General features: G+C 42.1%; 2 protein-coding genes and 1 pseudogene across 3 annotated transcripts; 2 read left to right on the top strand and 1 right to left on the bottom strand.

Annotated features, from left to right (window-relative positions):
- Nucleotides 1-104: 104 nt before the first annotated feature.
- On the bottom strand, nucleotides 105-6,748 carry CD14 (CD14 molecule). Its single transcript, XM_053397445.1, has 2 exons — nucleotides 6,388-6,748; nucleotides 105-2,027 (listed from the first exon to the last, which is right to left on the bottom strand). The coding sequence occupies exon 2, from the start codon at nucleotides 2,015-2,017 to the stop codon at nucleotides 656-658; it is 1,362 nt and encodes a 453-aa protein (XP_053253420.1). The 5' UTR covers nucleotides 2,018-2,027; nucleotides 6,388-6,748; the 3' UTR covers nucleotides 105-655.
- Nucleotides 6,139-6,204, top strand: LOC128418128 (uncharacterized; annotated as a pseudogene).
- Nucleotides 6,749-9,928: 3,180 nt separating the features above from the next.
- Nucleotides 9,929-19,052, top strand: TMCO6 (transmembrane and coiled-coil domains 6). Of its 2 annotated transcripts, none has more exons than XM_053397442.1 (12): nucleotides 9,929-10,649; nucleotides 10,804-10,928; nucleotides 11,295-11,404; nucleotides 12,256-12,439; nucleotides 13,172-13,276; nucleotides 13,724-13,809; nucleotides 14,951-15,067; nucleotides 15,700-15,811; nucleotides 15,899-16,079; nucleotides 17,030-17,121; nucleotides 18,489-18,656; nucleotides 18,750-19,052. In XM_053397442.1, the coding sequence occupies exons 1-12, from the start codon at nucleotides 10,496-10,498 to the stop codon at nucleotides 18,930-18,932; spliced, it is 1,617 nt and encodes a 538-aa protein (XP_053253417.1). In that variant the 5' UTR covers nucleotides 9,929-10,495; the 3' UTR covers nucleotides 18,933-19,052. The 2 variants fall into 2 exon arrangements, with proteins under 2 accessions (XP_053253417.1, XP_053253416.1); XM_053397441.1 differs by having other exon boundaries at nucleotides 11,292-11,404.
- The last annotated feature ends 62 nt before the right edge of the window (nucleotides 19,053-19,114 follow it).

Below are 19,114 nucleotides of genomic sequence, written 5' to 3'. Positions count from 1 at the left end.
TGGAGATAAAATGTACACTCTACCTTTTTGTTGTTGCTTTATAACAATTGTAAATATTTATGAGTTTTTAGTACAGGGGGTTATTTTAAAAAGATGTTGGAAGACTGTGGTTAATTTTTAATAAAAATAACATGTGTGTTTCAGCAGGTAGGGGAAAAGTTACAGTTAAAGCAACATGGAATATTCTAACTGAAGCATACTCTTGCTCCCCCTCTTTATTTTATTTTTTTACAAATTCTTCACTCATACCATTTGCCCAGTAATATTCAATACCCAACCCCAAATTCTAATTTTCTAGTTTATTTATTTATTGAGGTTTTTATATACCACCTGTTATGCAGGCATTTTTATTGCATTTATAACCCAGCTTTTCCTCCAATAAGCTTATGGTTCTGCCCCACCTCATTTAATCCCCTGCAACAACCCTGGGAGGTAGGCTAGGCTGAGTGATAATGACTGGCCCAAGCTCACCTAGTGCACTTCATTGAAAGTGGGGATTTGAACCCTGGTCTCCCACGTCTGATCGCTACACCACACAGGCAGTGTCATAAAATAGTATCATAAAATACAGTACAAAATGTACAAATACGATTCAATCTAGCCCAGTCGAGCAGCTTACACTTAATTCATGCCACAATCAATTGTGATCTGCTTGTTAGTTCCCTGACGAGTCCCAACAGTTCAGAATTGCTGAAAGAAAATGTCCAGAAATTGTAGCACTGAAAGCAAACAGAAAAACAAGGTGAAGGCATATCAGCAAGTTGAATATTGAGCCACGAGTGACCAGAGCCTTGCACCGCAGTGATGAAAAATGTGCATTTTTTACCAGGGAGCCCTGGTAATTGAGAGGGGAATGGCATGTATAATCCTGAGGCCAATCAGGCAGCAATGATGGTTTTGCTGCTAAGTCCTGGATATCCCTGGAACAAGAACAATTGTAGAGATTGTGGCCAGCTTTCAAGCTCTGCAGACGCAGGAGATGGTTGCTGGGAAGCTGTGAGATCTGGTTTTGATCAAGACTGAGGACCTGCAAACTAGGAAGCCTGTCAAGTGAGGGAACAGTTTGCAGCCTGTTTTTGGACAGGTAGAGCTCTTTCAAGGCAGGGAGTGAGAAGTCAAGGGTAAAAATGTTATTGGCACTCAGGTCTAATATCTCAATGTTGGGTGGCAGAGAGTTGCCTATTTGCTCTAACCCTGTACTGGACAAATTAAAAATATGAAGTGAATGTGGCCACGTGCAGGAGGAGGAAAAGACTCGGGGCTGAAAGTTATTCTGACTTAGGTCTAAGTGAGTGAGCATCTTGAGATGGCCTAGAGTCCTGCACACAGTCTCAAAAGAGGTCAGATTGTTGTGGTGGAGTTTTAAGATTTGGAGTTGCAGGAAAACTCCTTCGCAGAATGTTGACTTCAAGGTTTGGTCCTGGAAATTGTTTCCCGAAACATCCAGTAAATGCAACGCTGTGAACATCTTGCTAATTTCGCACGGGACAGATGTGACTTGTGACTCTGTAACTGTCAGATTCTGCAGGGTCTCCAGCCACCTTCTCAGGCGGGACATGTTCAGTCTGTCATCCAGGGGGGCAGACGTCACTTTGTGAAAGCGCAAGGAAGAAACCTTCAGGTCCCGCCAACCTTGGAGGCTCCAGTCAGTGGCTCTAAGGAAAGTACAGTTTACAAATTCAAGTTCTGAGACCTGAGTGTAGGAAAGAAATTGCAGGGACCCTGGCACGAGAACCTCTGGCACAATGAGGTCTGAAAAGATGAGCTTGCGAACTAGCAGGGCCTCCAGAATTTCAATTATCTGTGAGTTTGGCTTGATTCCAGAAGAACCTGCAAATTGTTCCAGATTTCCTCCTCGAAGCTCATATGTGGTGGCTGGAAGGCACTGAATGAAGTTATTCGCCTCTAGTGAACAAACACAGTGACGTTGGGACTCTGTAAAGTTACAGTTGGCTTTTGCTTTGGGGAGTTCCAGTCCCAGGAGAAGGGAGAACACAAAGGCCTGAGCTCTGAGCATGGTGCAAACCCTGAAAAGAGAAAAGCCACAGTTGTTGTTTTTTAAAATAATTTTTTTGTTAAAGATTTTATTGGTTTACAAAAGCACATGCCAGAAAAGTCATAGTTAAATCACAACATTATTTCCTAAAGTGTCAGCAACGATCTGTATGCTGCAGGATTTGACAGATCACATGGGAAGTCAGTGGGAACAACGTACTCCAAGTAATGCCACACACCTCTGAGGTTTTAACTATTTTCCCATCCTGGATTCCTTTGCTAGTGGAGATGGGAGAGGTAGCATGGCACCCGAGACCCTCAAATGCCTCTTCCCTCTAGAAACTATATATATATTGTTAAGTTGTGGGCGAACATATCAGATGACACAGCGATTCTTCCAAAGCAACTCTTTATTTGTAAGCTGGAACTGAACTAACTGAGGAGCTCAGTCAGCCTGCTTATATAGAGCTCCAGAACAATTGCAACCGTTGCAACTTTCTAAAACTATCCAATCACAGAACATCACTTTTCAATCCTTCATTTGCATACAAACTATCCAATCACTGAACGTTCCTTTGGATCCTTCATTTGCATAACTATCTACAGTATCCCCCTGCTGGCCCAGGGTGAGAACACCAGTACATAACATATATATATATATAATATATATAATATAATTTTTATTGATACACAAGAAAAAAGAAAAAACACAAATACACACAGTAATAACCATAGACACATAATTTTCTTAACAAACAATAAAACATATATTGGTCTTAACACTAAAGACCCAACCTCCCGTCTATTCCATATTTCGATTTCATATTACTTATTGCCAATACACACTTTTATCATAATTAATTTTTTTCTTTATATATCTAGTTTCTTATATCCACCTTGCAACTATTACTGAAGTTCCTCGAATGCTGCTACAGAATTTAAACAACTATATTTATTTTTCAAATATTCTTTGAAAACCTCCCATTTTGAAACAAATTCCTGTTTTGATTTATTCTTAATTTTTTCTGATAGACCGTCTAATTCAGCATATTCTGTCAGCTTTTGGATCCAATCTTGTATAGAGGGGATTTCATTACTCTTCCATTTTGCCGCAATCAGAACTCTTGCTGCCGCCGTCGCATATAAAAAGATACCCTTCCATCCCTCTAGAAACTATAATGGAGACACAGCGCAGGTTTGGCCTTGTGATGCTACACGCCACTATGCCAGTTTCCACTCCTGGCTCAGCCCCATCTGCATTTCCATCCAAAATATACCCCTCACAGGCTCACACCATGTGAAATAGCGGTGTGTGCAAAAACTTCCCTCACATAGAAAACTAGCAGCCCAGGGAGAAGCTAGAGCACTTTGTCCTGATAGACAAGTTTTCTATGTACAATGATTATTTGATTTTATTTTTTGCATGGAAAGGCATTCAGTCTCATGAAGTGCCACCTGCAGTCAGAAATGGGACATTTGTCTCAGTAGGCAAGGAAATTGCTGCTCACTACTTAACAAAACAAACAGGAGATGGGTTTTGTTGTTTGTGAGCAATGAGGAGCTGGAGAGAGGAGAGGATCTTTTCCCTGGATACTTTTAATTAAAGAGAGAGGGGACACAGCCCTGTCCGTCTTACTTCAAATAGCACATAGCCAAGGAAACACTCCTAACAAGCCTATTGTTGAGAGAAATGTGACACAAATGACACTATTGTGCTACAACTTGCTGTTGGTTTATGGTTGCATTCAGTGATGTGGGACACAAAATTTTCCAGGGCTTAATTTTTCTGCAGAAAAGTTTACATTTCACAAGTTCTTTAATAACAATGGGTGCCAATTGCAACTAAATATTAGACAAGCTTGACACTATCAAAGTTCATAGCTTTCTTTACTAAATTCAGTACAAGTAAAAATAAACATGCTAAATGAAATCACTCTCTAAGGGCATCAGATAATCACTATATGCAAATCACCCTATTTGCATGTGCAATTTTTCCTGGAAGACTCACACCACTGACTATGTATAGTTCATCCTTAGAAAATAATAATGTTCGTGTCTGGGGTTTTTGTTTTTGGTTTTTTTTTGCATTCTGCCAGTTATAGTGCTCTCCTGGAACTGAAATCTATTTAAATATTGCTATGTTCAGAGGTAGGCCACAAAGCTAAAATAGAACTGGAAAGTAGTGTAGCGTATGAGATGGCATTTCTTTACCTGCAAGGTATGTCAGAATCACAAAATGCTTTTGTTTTTTGTGTTTTTTTTTAAATTATATTTTATTAATTTTCCATACATTTATACCACATTAACAATTTGCATTAAACTTTTCGGTTTTTTTACTTCCTTCGGCTTCTCTGCCAATCATTCAAATTCTAACTTTTTTTTAAATACACATTTCCAAATTTTAGTATTGCCTTTATACCTTCCCCCCTCTTATATTTTGCTTTTTTACAATATTTCTTATTCTGTTACAGAGCTTCTTTAAATGCCACTAACGTTATTCCGTTATCACTTATACATTCCCAGTATTCTACTAATTTTCTCCAGTCCTCGATGAATTTTTGATCTCGTTGATATCTAATCTTCCCAGTCAGTTTATCAAGTTCTGCATAGTCCACCAGCTTCGTTCTCCACTCCTCCAACGTTGGTATTTGTTCTTGTTTCCATTTCTGGGCCAGTAGTATTCTTGCCGCTGTCACTGCATATTGGAAAATTTTGTAATCCTTTCTATTTATTTCATTACCAACAATTCCTAAGAGAAAAGCCTCTGGTTTCTTAACAAATGTATATTTCAACATTTTTTTCAGCTCATTATATATCAACTCCCAGAAGCTTTTCACTTTCTTGCATTCCCACCACAAATGAAAAAATGTACCATCTTTTTCTTTACATTTCCAACACTTCTTACATGTTTTGTACATTTTTGCAAGTTTTACTGGTGTAATATACCATCTATATATCATTTTCATAACATTTTCCTTTAATGCAGTACATGCAGTAAATTTAATACTTTCATTCCATAGTTTTATCCAATCGTTAAATTGTATATTATGTCCAATATCTCTGGCCCATTTTATCATAACTGATTTAACTTCTTCATCCTTTGTATGCCATTCCAACAATATCTTATACATTTTGGATAGGATTTTATATTCATTATTTATTATTTCTATTTGAAATTTAGAATCCTTCTCTGCATATCCATATTCTTTAAGATCTTTCTTAAACATTTCATTTATTTGGAAATAATGTAGCCAATCATACACAAACTCTTTCACTTCTTCATAAGGTTTCATTTTCCATTTCCCCCCTTCTTTAATAATCAAATTTCCATATGTAATCCAATTCTTTCTCATATTAATTTTTTTAACAGTCATAACCTCTAACGGAGACAACCAGTGTGGAATTTTTGCTTCCAGTAGGTTTTTATACCTCTCCCATATTTCTATTAACGGTTCTCGGAAAATATGGTTTCCAAAACCTCTATGGATTTTCTTCTTTCCAGCCCATAAATACGCGTGCCATCCAGATCTATTATCAAATCCTTCCAAATCCAGCAGCTCTGTATTTTCTAATTTTATCCATTCCTTTAACCAACAGAGACATGAGGCTTCATAATACAATTTCAGGTCTGGCAAGGCGAAGCCACCTCTTTCTTTTGCATCAGTTAATAACTTAAATTGAATTCTTGGCTTCTTTCCCTGCCAGATATACCTCGAAATCACTCTTTGCCATTCTTTAAAAACCCCAGTCCCCTTGATTATTGGAATCGTTTGATACAAAAACAATAGTTTTGGTAACACGCTCATCTTTATCGTTGAAATCCTTCCCCAAAATGACAATTTCATTCGTCCCCACACATCCAGATCTTTCTTTATCCCATTCCACACTGGTGTGTAATTATTCTGATATAAATCTACATTCTTGGGGGTTATCCAAATACCTAAATATTTCACCTTTTTCACCACCTCTATACCAGTTTGTTGCTGTATATTTTCTATCTTATCTAAATCCATATTCTTAACAATTATTTTAGTCTTTTTCTTATTCAGTATAAATCCTGCCACTTGGCCGAATCTCTCTACCTCCATAAGTACATTTTTTATACTTTCCAAAGGATCTTCCACCGTTATGACCACCGTATATGTGCTTCGGCAGCACATATACTAAAATTGGAACGATACAGAGAAGATTAGCATGGCCCCTGCACAAAACGCTTTTGCATACTTAGCTGGAAGAAAGCTACCACTGAACACGGTGGGTGGGTGGCAGGGCTTACTTCCGAAAATACATGGATAATACGTACAGGATTGTGCTGTACATGTGCCAGAATGGCCCTCTAGTGCTTAGGAGGAGAAAAATGGCATTTCAACAACAAAGCTAAAAGTTACCTACCAACTGCTCTGGAAGTTGAGACTCGTTTCTGCCACAGATCTGCCACAGATACCCTTCTGCTCCTTTCCACACACAACACGTTGTCTTAGGAACTGTCCCGTTGTGTTCAGTAGCAGCAAAGGGTCAGAGATTACTCAGTTTTAATTTTCCAGCTGAGTTCTTCCTCCCAACCTACTTCTAGTTATTTTAGCAGAATTTCACAAGCCTTTTTGAGGAACTTCCAACACAGGAAGATTACATAACGAAGAGCTCCAAATTGGGAAAAAGTGAATCGGAAAGTGATCTCAACTTTCAAGTTCATTTCCGAAAAATAACAGGCAGAAGGCATTATTGTCAAAAGTAGCCTAGCAGCTACATTTGTTTTACTAATTCCACATGTCCATCCTGCACACACTTCCTGAAAGTCAGGCTAGCTCCCGGGCAGAGGATGGTATTTGTTAGTATTCCAGCCACCACCTTAAAGAACAACAAGATAAATAGACCAGACTACTCAACCCCAGGCTGGCTCCTATTCAGAGCAGACAGCATGTGGTTATTGTGGTATGAAAAGCAAACAGTGAAATCACATTCCTGAGTGCTGCTTTGTACAGGATTTTGGGCTGTACTGTGCTAATTTTTATGTTGGTGGTACGGTACTGATAATGTTCTGATAGTGCTTTTAAGCTTATTTTTGTTTACATTTTTACCAATTTGTATGCTTTGTATATAAAACTCATGCAAATTCATGAGGATCTATGCAAATAATACTAGATCTGGTTTTTTATCAAGGTCCATAAAGGTTAATAAATGTAATTCAGTAACATGGAGGGAATGCCAAAATACAAGCAGGCACTTGTAGCATACAAATTGTGAGTGACTATACATGCAATGAATATGCATTTTCTGTTGAATTGATGGCAACCAGTTCCATCATGTTCCCTTCATAGATAAGGAGGGAGCGGGGAATGGACAGACTTGAATTTCCAGTTTCAACAGACCTGTGGGGTTTTTTTTAATCTTCTGGGGTGGGGAAGTGAGCTGTCCACATAAATCAATTAATTTTAGGCTGGCATGACCACAAAGAAACCAAAAGAAACAACCAAGGATGTGGTTTGTTTGTGTTCTTTCTCACTTATGTCTTCATGTGTGTTAAAAAAATTAATGTGGGGTTGTTTTTTTTACCATTTAATCTGCATTGTCCAAGAAGGTATTTTGCTCCCTGAGGGGAAGGAAAAATGTTGTCCTAGTAGACACAGCTACTAAATTTCACATCAACACTGGCAAAAAGGTCAGCACACATGAAGGCAGCAAGCTTGCTCAGGGATCACTGGGCAGGCAATGTGGCACCCAGTTCTCTCCCCCTCAGACACCTCACAACTGTACATTGCCCAGCATCTGTGCCTGAGGCAGCCACTTCACTCTGCCTACTATCAAGGCTGGCCCTGCAGTAGAGCACAAGACTTCTGCATGCAGTTGGCTGCTGGATTTGGCCTGAAGTTGTTAGCCAATCATGGGGACACAGGTGGTGCTGTGGGTTAAACCACAGAGCCTAGGACTTGCCCATCAGAAGGTCGGCAGTTCGAATCCCTGCGATGGGGTGAGCTCCCATTGCTCAGTCCCTGCTCCTGCCAACCTAGCAGTTCGAAAGCACGTCAAAGTGCAAGTAGATAAATAGGTACCGCTTCGGCGGGAAGGTAAACGGTGTTTCTGTGCGCTGCTCTGGTTCGCCAGAAGCGGCTTAGTCATGCTGGCCACATGACCCGGAAACTGTACACTGGCTGCCTCGGCCAATAAAGCCAGATGAGTCGGTCACTACTGGACCTAATGGTCACGAGTCCCTTTACCTTTACTGTTAGCCAATCAGGTTCTTGATCACCAAATATATACTGATTTTGCCAGCTTTCATCATGTCATGGTTGATGTACCTGATTGTCCTAAAAAGGGATTTTATACAGCCAGTGACCACTGGTATTTTTTGTTACAGATGCAAGAGAAGACAGACGCAAAATGCCTTTGTGATGCTTTATTCATCTTATGATAAATACAACTCTTATAAGCAATACTTCGATACACACACATTATTCTAATAATCAATCCCATCAACTGGTTGATCAGGCCAATCAGCTGGTAGGAATCACACTAAACCAGCAGTTGCTGAGGTTAGATAACGTGGGGTCCCTTTTCAAATGTATACTGTCTATGTGTATATCCTAATGGTGAACACTGGAGTTTGTATATGATTTTTATCAAAATGCCTTGCTTAGGCCGGTGCAGATTCACGAGCTGCTCTAGTGTGGATAAGCCCTCAGCCTTCTAATTCTACCTACTATCAGCAGTCAAAACGTTATGCTTCAATTAACCTAAGCTATTTTAGCCATTTCACCATCGAAATTCCCCTCTTCTATGCTAATATAATTCTCTATTCCTTAACTTAACATATCAATATTTCTTTCATATATTAAAGTTCTTTCCCATAGCTGGTATGATAACCAAGCATGATTTATTTAGAGGTCCCATCAAAGAGATTATTTCTGTACTTCTTTATTTCAACGTCGTCCCCACCCCAACCAAAGCATTAATATGAGTAGATTGACGCCTTTGCTGCAACCTGTGGGGTGCTTTCTTTGGGGGAGTTTTGTCTGTAACTCAAACCACCTCTCCCGCCCTAAAAATATTTGACTTGTAGCATTAACAGTAGGCTTCACTGCAGGGCTATCATAAGCTACCCTCACAATATATCCTTTCTTGCCACAGGGCTACTGAAGTTCACAAAAAGGAAAAGGAAAAGAAACTTACGTTGCTTCATGGGCGTAGTCAGGATTTTTTTGGGGGGGTGCAGAACCGACATGGTTGGTCAGTTACTAAAGTATTTCTGTTGTTTTACTTGATCGCGGGGGAGGGCAGTGACGTGTACAGTGGTACCTCGGGTTAAGTACTTAATTTGTTCCGGAGGTCCGTTCTTAACCTGAAACTGTTCTTCACCTGAAGCACCACTTTAGCTAATGGGACCTCCTGCCTCCGCTGCGCTGCCGGAGCACGATTTCTCTTCTTATCCTGAAGCAAAGTTCTTAACCCGAGGTACTATTTCTGAGTTAGCGGAGTCTGTAACCAGATGCGTATGTAACCTAAGGTACCACTGTATTGCAGGGTTGTGGCAAACCGCCCTCTCAGCCTTAGTTAGACCCCCCCGTCAGTCCCAATATTAAACACTGGCCTGCGCTGCAGGTCTGGTGTAAGTCACAAGCTTTCCTCCAAACTCACCCTTCCTGTCCTCAGTAAGGAGCTAAGAGGGGCTGTGTGTGCATTGGAATAGGCAGTATAAATTATAAGACCCGAATGACCTCATCTCTTTGCTCCTATCTCGCTTCCAAATGATGCTAAAGAAAAACCTCGAATTCCTAAGGGCATCCCTCACTTCTGCCCCGGGGAGACGGTTGAAAATAACATCGCAATGTGACAAGAGAAGTCTTTCATCCAGGGAGCTCGACGACTCTACACTTTTTGGGTCTATGGTTCCCTTCATTGAGCTTTTCCTTTCCCGGACGGAGTGCGCAGGCGCACTGAGCCAATAGTGGAAACATCCGCCAAGATGGCTGCCCCGCCCTCTCCTTACTTCCTTTCCTCCGGCCGCGACCCCGCCTGATAGCTCTGGGTTTGTTGTCCTGGCAACCGCGCGGAGTTGGTCTGTGCCTGGACCAAGGCCTCCGCCCGGCCCGCACTCCGGTTGCGGCGGCTCTGCTGGTCCATCTCTCTTGCCATTCAGAGACCTTCCCCGCCCTCCTCCTCCTCCTCCTCCTCCCGGCCTCGCTGGTGTTGGCCCCTGAGAGGCAGGCCCGGCTCCTCTGGGCGGCAGCCCCTTGCTGGGAAGAGGGAGAAGGCCCCTGAGCCGTGGCCCGCGCGGGGGGAGCCATATCATGGGGTCCATGTCAGGGAAAAAGGCGGGGTGCAAATAAATATATAATAATAATTGCACCCAAATGTGTGGCTCTGTGGACACGAGTTGGGAGCCGACAGTAGTGACCGGCTGCTGGTCCTTTTAAAGGGACAGCTCCGCCCCCATTTTTAGGAGGGGTGCTCTGTATGTTGCTACCTGCTGCTAAGGGGGCATCCCAGGCTCAGAGCAGGAGTTATGATTTCTCTTGGGTCAGCCCCTGGTGCTGAAGTAGCGGCAGCTGCTGCCTCCCATGGAGTCGCTGGTCCAAGGAGCTGGAGAAAAAGCCGCTGGGGGCCACGCAACTGCAGCGTGGAGGACCTGCGGACTTGGAGGAGAGAACGCGAGTCAGGTTTGTGCGTGACATCCTTCTGCAGCTTTATTGGGGCGAGAGAGAGTTGCATATTACTTTGCTCTGTCTCGCAGTCTCATAAGTCACATTTAACAAGCTCTTTTTGCTCCTTGTATTGCGGCAGTTTCATAACAATGTGCTGCTTTGTTTGCAGCTCTACGGAGTGCGCGGAGGCATCAGCAGTTGATCAGCAAGCGGCTTTTATGTGAGGACACCTTGATGGATGAAGGGCAGGTTGGAGCAGACAGTGGGGCAGCAGCTCCTTTCTCTGAAGAAGAGGTAGGAAGATCGTCCATTTTTTGAAGTTGATTGGGTCTTAGATATTAATAAATGCAGTGCATTTAATCACACAACCCTTTGATTTGTTTAGAGATAACTGATATTTTTGATTTATAGCCAGCTTATGATCACAGTATATGAAAGTGCCATGTAAGTGCTACAATGTCCAAGTAATATTTCAAGTTGATGTCCTTTTTCTTTCAAAAAAGATGTTAAAAATTTCATAGCCCACCGCACCCTGGTCTATGAGACTCCAGGATTGTTTCAGCCCTTCATACCACAGAGGTGGACAGCAGCAAGAGGCTTCCACCTGAAATTTGCTTTCTCTTCAAGTTCTGTCACTGATTTAGTATTGCTCACTAGCAGATTTCACTGCTGCTGAAAAACATCCAAAAAGGAAAAGAAGACAGGGCAACATCTCTGCGTCTCCTTCGACAAGGACTACAGCACAGAGAAAACCAGCAGAAATTCATCAGGTTAGTTAATGTGCACTTGACCTGCTGACGCCTATTCTGAGGGGGGCGGGGCGGGTGCTGCTTGTCTGTGCTGAAGTAAATGGAACTATTTAGGTGCAGTACAACATCTTACCTTGTGCAGAAACAACCCAACTTAAGTGGAGAGAGGTCCAACTTCCTTGTTAGCTCGATTTGTATTAGATGTCCATGACCTTGAAAGTGTGGCAGCTCCAGAGATTAGATGAGCACCCCAGAAGAAGAGAGGCACTCTCTAGTGCACAGAAATGCTCTCCTCTTCTTCATCCAACAGGGTGTTGAATGCTGGTCTGTTATAGTTTCTGGCCTCCCAAGGACAAACTTTCTTTTAGATTTTGGATGTTTGTTTTCACTATTCTTTGGCTGTGGCCAGTGTGTGCACAACCTCCTGTTTTTTAAGACAGACTCTAACTTTGAATTGATAACCTGAACAAACTTGTGGGGGTTTGGTGTGGGAAGAACGGGTAAACTTTATATTCTGTTCCAATCTGGGTTAAATAAACTTTCCAATGTTCTATTCCAGTTTGGGCTGGGTGGGAAATAAGTTGTCAAGTTGTTTAGGTTTCTTAAGTGCCATTCAGTTGGAATTCGTCTGATTTCCTGGGCCATGCAGATGAACAGTAATATCCCATGGGATATTTTTTGATGAGTGGCTATGTCAATGTAAAAGATAAATATAATGATAATAATGATGATAGTAGGAGCAATAGTGACAACTACTAGGCTATTGGGATAGCTCCAACTTCACACTTACTTTCCTTCAGTAGAAGAGATAAGTAAAAAGAGTATGTGATTCTGGCAGAGGACTGCATAAAGATGGTGTTTTAATTTTGTAGGCTGGAGGGCAGTATGCGTGTGCTGATTGGTCTCTTCACTGGCAATCTGGCAGATCTGCAGATGGATGCAGCTCGCTGTTTACATGAACTCTCCCATTCCAGTGACCCTGATGTGGTTGAGGCGTGTTTGCCGGCAACCTCCTACTTCTTGACGTACCTCTCTGGACACAGTGTAGCCCTTATGGTAAGATCCAGGCTGGCGGTACTTGGCTGTTCCAGCTTCTGGTAAGGCAAGTGAAGGGTGACCTTTTGCCTACACGTTACAGAGTATGAAAACTATCCTCTCCAGCATACTCTTTATTTTTTGAGTTTAAAAAGTGGCTCAAGGTGGAACAAAGTACATTGCTATTGACTTCAACTTAATTGGGTTTTATCTGATAAAACAGGCCCTTTTGCACATTTGAAGCAAATGTACCCCAGTGTAGGCCACTAGATACCAGCAAAGTGTGAATTAAAGGTCTGAAGAACATGGGAGAGGTAAAAGTGAAGACTAGAGAAAGTTGCGGCTGCCTGGGCCTTTTGCAGTGACATGAATTTGGCTGCAAGTACATTCTGGAATGAGGGAGTGATTGTAGTCCGGCTATAGTTGGAAGAATCATTGTGAGGTTCATTGGATAGGAGGTTTCCCATTGAGGGGTGGTAGCAAAGGCTCACATGGATGCTGACCTCTGACAATTGGTGTAAAGTTATTGATCACATTAATATTATTTTCAGAAGTATATGCTTCCATTGCCTATATTTCTTTTCGCTGCTTGAGCTGTTACATCTCTGCATCCCCAAATGTTCTCAGCTACTCTCCGCTCCAGTGGAAATGTTCCCTGTCCCTAGAGCTGTTTGCAGGTATTGTAACATTGTGCAAGAAGTTGCAGTTATAGAATAGTGAATACGGAGCATGTTCCTCCCCGCTGTATTTCAGGAGCTGTGTTTGTACACATTGGGGAACTTGGTGGTTGAGATGACGGCTGTGAAGAAACAACTTCTACCTCAGGGCATTATCCCAGTATTGGCATCCTGCATCCAGGTAAGTGGGAAACAGTCTTTGCCCAGACATTCTGAATGCCAGCTGCGTACAAGCCTTGTCAAATCAAAGAGTGCATTTGAGTCATGCACTATCCATTTACCACTGTTAGAATAAGTAGAATCCCTCGACTGCATACGCAACACAGAGACTGAGGACTCTGTACCCTGCTGCCCAGAACTGAATGATTTATTGTGACTTATTTCATTTGATTATACAATAACCCATGAAAGCAATTAATAAGATGTTCTCAAAGAGCAGCTTGCTGTTCTTAGCATCGTTAAGCTTTTTGCTTATATTTTTAACTTCCTGAGAAATGTCTGAAGGAATACAGCAGTTAATCAGCACCCTCCACCCCTGCAACCACGTATGTGTTTCCACAGGGTACATAACACACTGAAGCCTTTTACTCTGAACCAGTGGATGGTGACTGTTGTACTCTGATTTCAGTCCCCTCATGTGGTGGTGCGGGAAGGTGTTGGCTACGTTCTGTCACAGCTCTTGCAGTCTAAGGAAGCTGCAGCTGAAATCATACCGTAAGTGGAATAATCTCTTCATTTCAGAATTTGACGTGTATCTGTGTGTGTCTGTGCATGACATAGCCAGCTTCCTTCTTGGTTACTCCAAACCCTTAAAAAAAGTATATGTGCACACGAGGCACCAATCTTGGTGTCACTCATTTACTAACTTATTATTTATTTTATTAATTGCATTTATATATCTCATTTGTCTTCCAAAGAGCTTGAGGTGGTGTACAAGGTTCTCCTCCTGCCCATTTCATCCTCATAAGAACCCTGATGGTGACTGGCTCAAGGTCACCCAGTGGGCTTCATGGCTGAGTGGAGATTCAAACCCTGGTCTCCTGTATGCTGGCAGCAGAAGTGAATCAATCAGCTCCACAAATAAGCTTTCTATGGGGACATACTTTAGCTGTAATCTTAGTCTTTAACATTAATAGGATGATCTGACTTTAAAATCCTGAAGATTTATTTTGCCACACCAACATCTTTCTCATTGGAGTTTGTGTCGTGTTAACCATTTTAGGCGGTGGACCTTGCCTATGCCCTGTGAAATTTCTTCCTTTATTTTATGCTGTCTTTCATATCCCTAATTTACAGTTAGATTCATAGAAACTGTCACTTTTATATCATTGTTGCAAGAAGATCAACCCCACAAATTATACACTGTATTTTGAAGTATCAATCATGTGAATCTTGGTACCTTGTCCTATTCAAAATACCCTTTTAACATTCCAAGTTCTGCATGTTAATTAAGCAAGTAGATAATAAGCTGCACATTTAGTTTCTGAAATGCTGATGTTTTGGGGAGGCTGGGAGGGAGGAAATCATGTGGCTTGAGGAGAGGTGGATGTATTGTTAAAAGGCTGTGTCTGATGCCCATGTCCTGACAGTGGAGCTGTTGGAGGAGTTTCATGTGTATCTTCCTCAACCCCTCACTAGAACAGATATATTTAAAAAGTCAATCAGATTTTTTTTTGTCAAATATATCTATGGAATGGTAGATGATATGTAGCTTGTCCTTAAAACTATACAGAAAGGCATGTGTAAAGCTACCAAAAGCAATATCTCCTCCAGCTACTATCACTCTCTGCCTCTGGGATAGTTGACATGGTTCCCCTAATAACTTAACAAAGTATTTTCTTTCTTCTGCCCCCAGCTTGGTCCTAAATTCCACCCTCCCCAAAGACATGCTTCACTTGGTTTGTTCCAACCTGGAAGAAGGAATAGGAGCTGCAGTGGAATTTGCATGGGGTCTTCACTACATTATTTGTAGGTAAATGTTTCTTTGGTACATAGGAGGTCTAAACAGTGGGTTAGGATTCTTGAGTGAGACATGGAGGTGGGTTGTCTGTGCATGTTGGTAGTGCACATTGGGAACAAAGATGCAAAGGGCATGGGCCTGACTTCCAGTTTAGGGATGCTTGCACAATATTTGCTCCGTAAACAAACTACGTTCCCCACCTCCCACCCCTTTGCTGAGGAAATATGAAGAATGGAAAATGTTGGCTCTTTAATGGCAGATCATTTTTATCCATGCCAGCCATCTTGATAAGTGGGAAGTATCCGTTGGTTCTAAATCCTGCTGGTCCCCTGAAGCTGTCAAGTGAGGTTCACCTGAAAATGGCCTAAGACCCATTGAGCCTCATCACCCAGGGTGATGAGGGAGATAATATAGCAAGGTCACAAAGTCTAAGTCAGTTTTTCATGGCTACTGTTGCCTGCACCTTACAACCATTTCTAACATCCCATTCTCCCCACTTTCAACTTTGCATATTCAGAAACTGATTTCACTTGAAAAATGAGCAGACTGAATAGGAGAAAAGCCTTTTAATGGGTTGGATAGAGGTGGGACTCTACCTAGTCCTACTCAAGTGGGATAGCTGTCCTTTATTTTCCTTTCTGTAGCCGGGTGAACAACTCACTGCTGATCTCTCAAAGGACTGTGCCATCCCTTGTGCAGCTGTTGCTAGAACTGGCTTCTGTGATGTCAACAACTTCAATTGAGGGTGTAGAACTGGTAAAGTAAATAGGAAATATATCTGAGGTGCCAGGCTGTGCCCCTGACTCTCCTTCTGAATGTATTTTTTTTCAATTCTCTTGTCAGTTGATTTGTCCTGTGGTGCGGTGTGTGGCCAATCTTCTTGCAGAAGATGAAGTAGGCGATGCTGAACTTGTAGAACAGGAAGAGAGACTTCTAAGGGCCTTGTTTGAATTCATACAGTACTTTGTCTCCGAACACCTCTTCATTGCCCAGGAGTGTCTGTGGCTCATCAACAACCTGACAGGTATGTCCTGGCACACACAGTTAGCACTAGATGACAAACCAAGTGGTACTGCTGCCTTGCCTTTCCTTTGTTATCTATTGGAGTCTTCTAATTGGGCAAAGAATATTGACCTTGATAGTACTAAGGCTAGGTAGATCTCAACAGTTACAGTAAATTGATGAGATTAGCATTTTCTTTTACAGCCTAATAATTTACTTTACTTATAACGGGGCAGGGACCTTTTTGGCTCCACAAGCCAGTTTCTTATCAGGATTGGTAGGTGGGGCTGCCTGCTTGTCAATCACATGACATCACAATGATATGTGCAAGGTGCTGCTAAAAATAAGAGGCTTTCCCGCATCGTTTTAGCAGGCTTGTATGGAATCACCTGCTAAAACAATGTGAAAAACACCCCTTTAGCAGGAGATTCTGATGCATACCCCCTTCTGATACATGAAGGGAGTGAATGGAATCCTCTGCTAAAGGGTGAGGTGGGTGTCCATTTTAGCAGGTGATTGCAGTGCAAACACCCTCCTGAATCAGGGTTTGCATTGAATCCTGCCAGACTGAAAAGATCTAACCCCTGCTCCTAAGCTGATGTGTGGGGCTTAAATTCTTCAGGATTTAAACCCGCCTGCACACCCATTTAAAGTCACCTAATAACATTGTTGTCTAGGTGGCATACAGCAGAAGGTATTATTAAAAGTTTCCAGTACAGAGAGGTTTTCAGGCAGACAATATGATTTGTGAGATCTACTATCCTTGCTCCATGCAGCAAAAAACTAGGGTGACTTGCTCGGCTTCTCTCCATTGGGGCTGGGAAAGGCTAGATTCAGTAGTTAAAGCCTGTTTTAGCTGCCTACTGTAAACATGCTGAAAGTTTCCTCTGCAGATGACTCTTCCAGGTAGCTCAGTTTTTCTCTGTTGAACAGAATGCCAATAGGGATTGAGATTTTTCTTTCTTTCCCCAGCTGACAGCATCAGATCATGTTCTGCTTTGCTCAACCCAGACCTCTTTCCAGCTCTACTGAAACTCTTGAGCTACGAGAGGCTGAGCTTGCTGGTAGGTTACAGTATTGATCAGGGTTGAGGATGGATTTCCTCCCCTCTATGAACACCAGAGAATTTGAAACTGTGCAGTTTTGGGAAAGGTGACTTTTGGCAATTAGGGCTGCCTCTTAATACTGATTGGTATTGGTAGAGAGCCTCACCAAAATCAGCCATATTAGGAAGTATCCATTGGGAACCCCCTAGTGCAGCTGCTTGGCTTTTAGTGTTCATCAGCCGATGGGTGCTGAGAGCCATCCCTTTGAAGTGTGTTGTGTTCAAATTGCTTGCAGATGGACGCATATCGGGATGGCTCTTAACAGCAATTTCAGCCACTGATGTGAAACTGGCAATCTGTCTTTTTAAATTATTCTTACTTTATTGTTTGTTCAATTTGTATACCATCCTTAATCCTTAGATCTCAAAGTGGTTCACAACATAAAAATAGGAAAGAAAAATGCAAAATACATAATAAAAACAAGGAACAAAAAAATAAAAACAAGGAAAAAATACTACAAACCAAATGCAATAACCTCCCTCCCCTCTCCCATAAATACATTTAAAAGGGTATTTAGTAGAATAAAAATACTAATTTATAAATACTGGATTTGTCAATGGCGATGAGATTCATTCTGTACTTAAATTCTTCTTAGCAAAACTTTTTTTGCTGTTTTGTCAGTTTTTGTCTTTTGGTTCTGTAATACACCATTTTCCAAGGGGTTTTAGAGGCTAGGGAGTTTAATTTATATATTGCCTTTCCCCACAAAGGGAGGAAGCATTCTAAAAGCAATTAAACATTTTCTCAACCTCTGATTTCAAGGGTTGCCAGGAGCAGTATCTTTCAGCCATCAAAAGCTTGGCTAAACAGTAATGTTTTTAAACTCTTCCTGAATGTCAGTGGTGAGGGAGACAAATGCACTTCACCAGGAACTGCCACTAAGAAGGCTCTGTCGCAGGGCAACGCCAACAAGGCAGCCCTCACCAGCAAGGCCTCATCTGCTGATTGTAGGGTCCAAGGTGGTTGGTACTGGGGAAGGTAGTTGGGTCCCAAGCCCTGCTAGTATTCCTCAGGGTTCCACTAGGTATGTGGAAACCTTCATTTTGCTTGAGGGTGCCCTTCTTGCTTCCAGCCCAATTGAAATTAAGAGAGATGCATCAGCTAAGGGAACTGAGCAGGCTACATATACTGAGCGCCAGTTCAACAATATAGGAAGTTCTAGGTATGTCACTAGCTGGTACAGCTTCCTGAATCTTCAAAGAGGAGGCAGTGAAAAGCAAACAGGCAATCAGTGCCAGATATTTAAGGCCATAGAAGTTCATTGATACTACTGTAAAGATCAGAGTGGCAGAATCCTAACCTTAGCCTTTTGGTGTCGTCTTCAGGTTCTGACAGTGCTGTGCAACATAGCTGCTAAGGGCTCTGTCTACTGCCAGGCACTGCATCAGAAGGCTGTACTCTTCCCCCTCATTAGCATCCTTGCCCTTCCTGATGACCAAGTCGTGGCTCAAGATCTTGAACTACTGCACCTCGTCTTCCATCACTGGCCAGAGGTATTTAGCTATCTGTTGTTCCTGTATTTTCTGAAGGCTCAAGAGTCATGAGCAAGCTCAGAACTAACTTTGGTCTTCTCTTTTTTGCCCCAGGCTGCCGCTGATTTTGTAGGTCAGTCAGGACTGCAGGCCCTAGAGCAGCATCAGGATAAACTACAGCTGCAAGAACGGGTCAAAGTGCTCATTTGGACTGCCAAAGAGCTGACCGCTCTCCCTCAGAATTGTCCCCTTCGTGCTTCAGCTGAAAATCTACCGTCTACTTCCTTACAAAGTTGATAGTGATACATACAAAGCAGCCATGCTGGTTTGTTGCTAACAAGCCTGTGAACAGAACACTTTCTTGTTTTTCTGAAGAGTGGTAAAAGTAAATATCCTGGCACTTCTAGAGAAGCCTTATTCTGTGATGTTTACTGTTCTCTAAACTGTTCTTTAGCCTAGCACTGGGTGTGCAAAGATTA

This window comes from Podarcis raffonei, chromosome 7 (genome assembly GCF_027172205.1).
Source record: "Podarcis raffonei isolate rPodRaf1 chromosome 7, rPodRaf1.pri, whole genome shotgun sequence".
NCBI classification, from domain to species: Eukaryota; Metazoa; Chordata; class Lepidosauria; order Squamata; family Lacertidae; genus Podarcis; species Podarcis raffonei.
The sequence above is the reverse complement of the archived record's forward strand: the minus strand, read 5'-3'. Positions and strand labels throughout refer to the sequence as shown.

Coding starts and splice junctions, on each gene's coding strand:
- CD14 (XM_053397445.1), bottom strand. CDS start 2,017: ATGCTCAGAGCTCAGGCCTTTGTGTTCTCCCTTCTCCTGGGACTGGAA.
- TMCO6 (XM_053397441.1), top strand. CDS start 10,496: ATGATTTCTCTTGGGTCAGCCCCTGGTGCTGAAGTAGCGGCAGCTGCT. Junction 13,277..13,723: donor TATTGGCATCCTGCATCCAG/GTAAGTGGGAAA, acceptor CTCTGATTTCAG/TCCCCTCATGTGGTGGTGCG. Junction 15,068..15,699: donor CTTCACTACATTATTTGTAG/GTAAATGTTTCT, acceptor TCCTTTCTGTAG/CCGGGTGAACAACTCACTGC.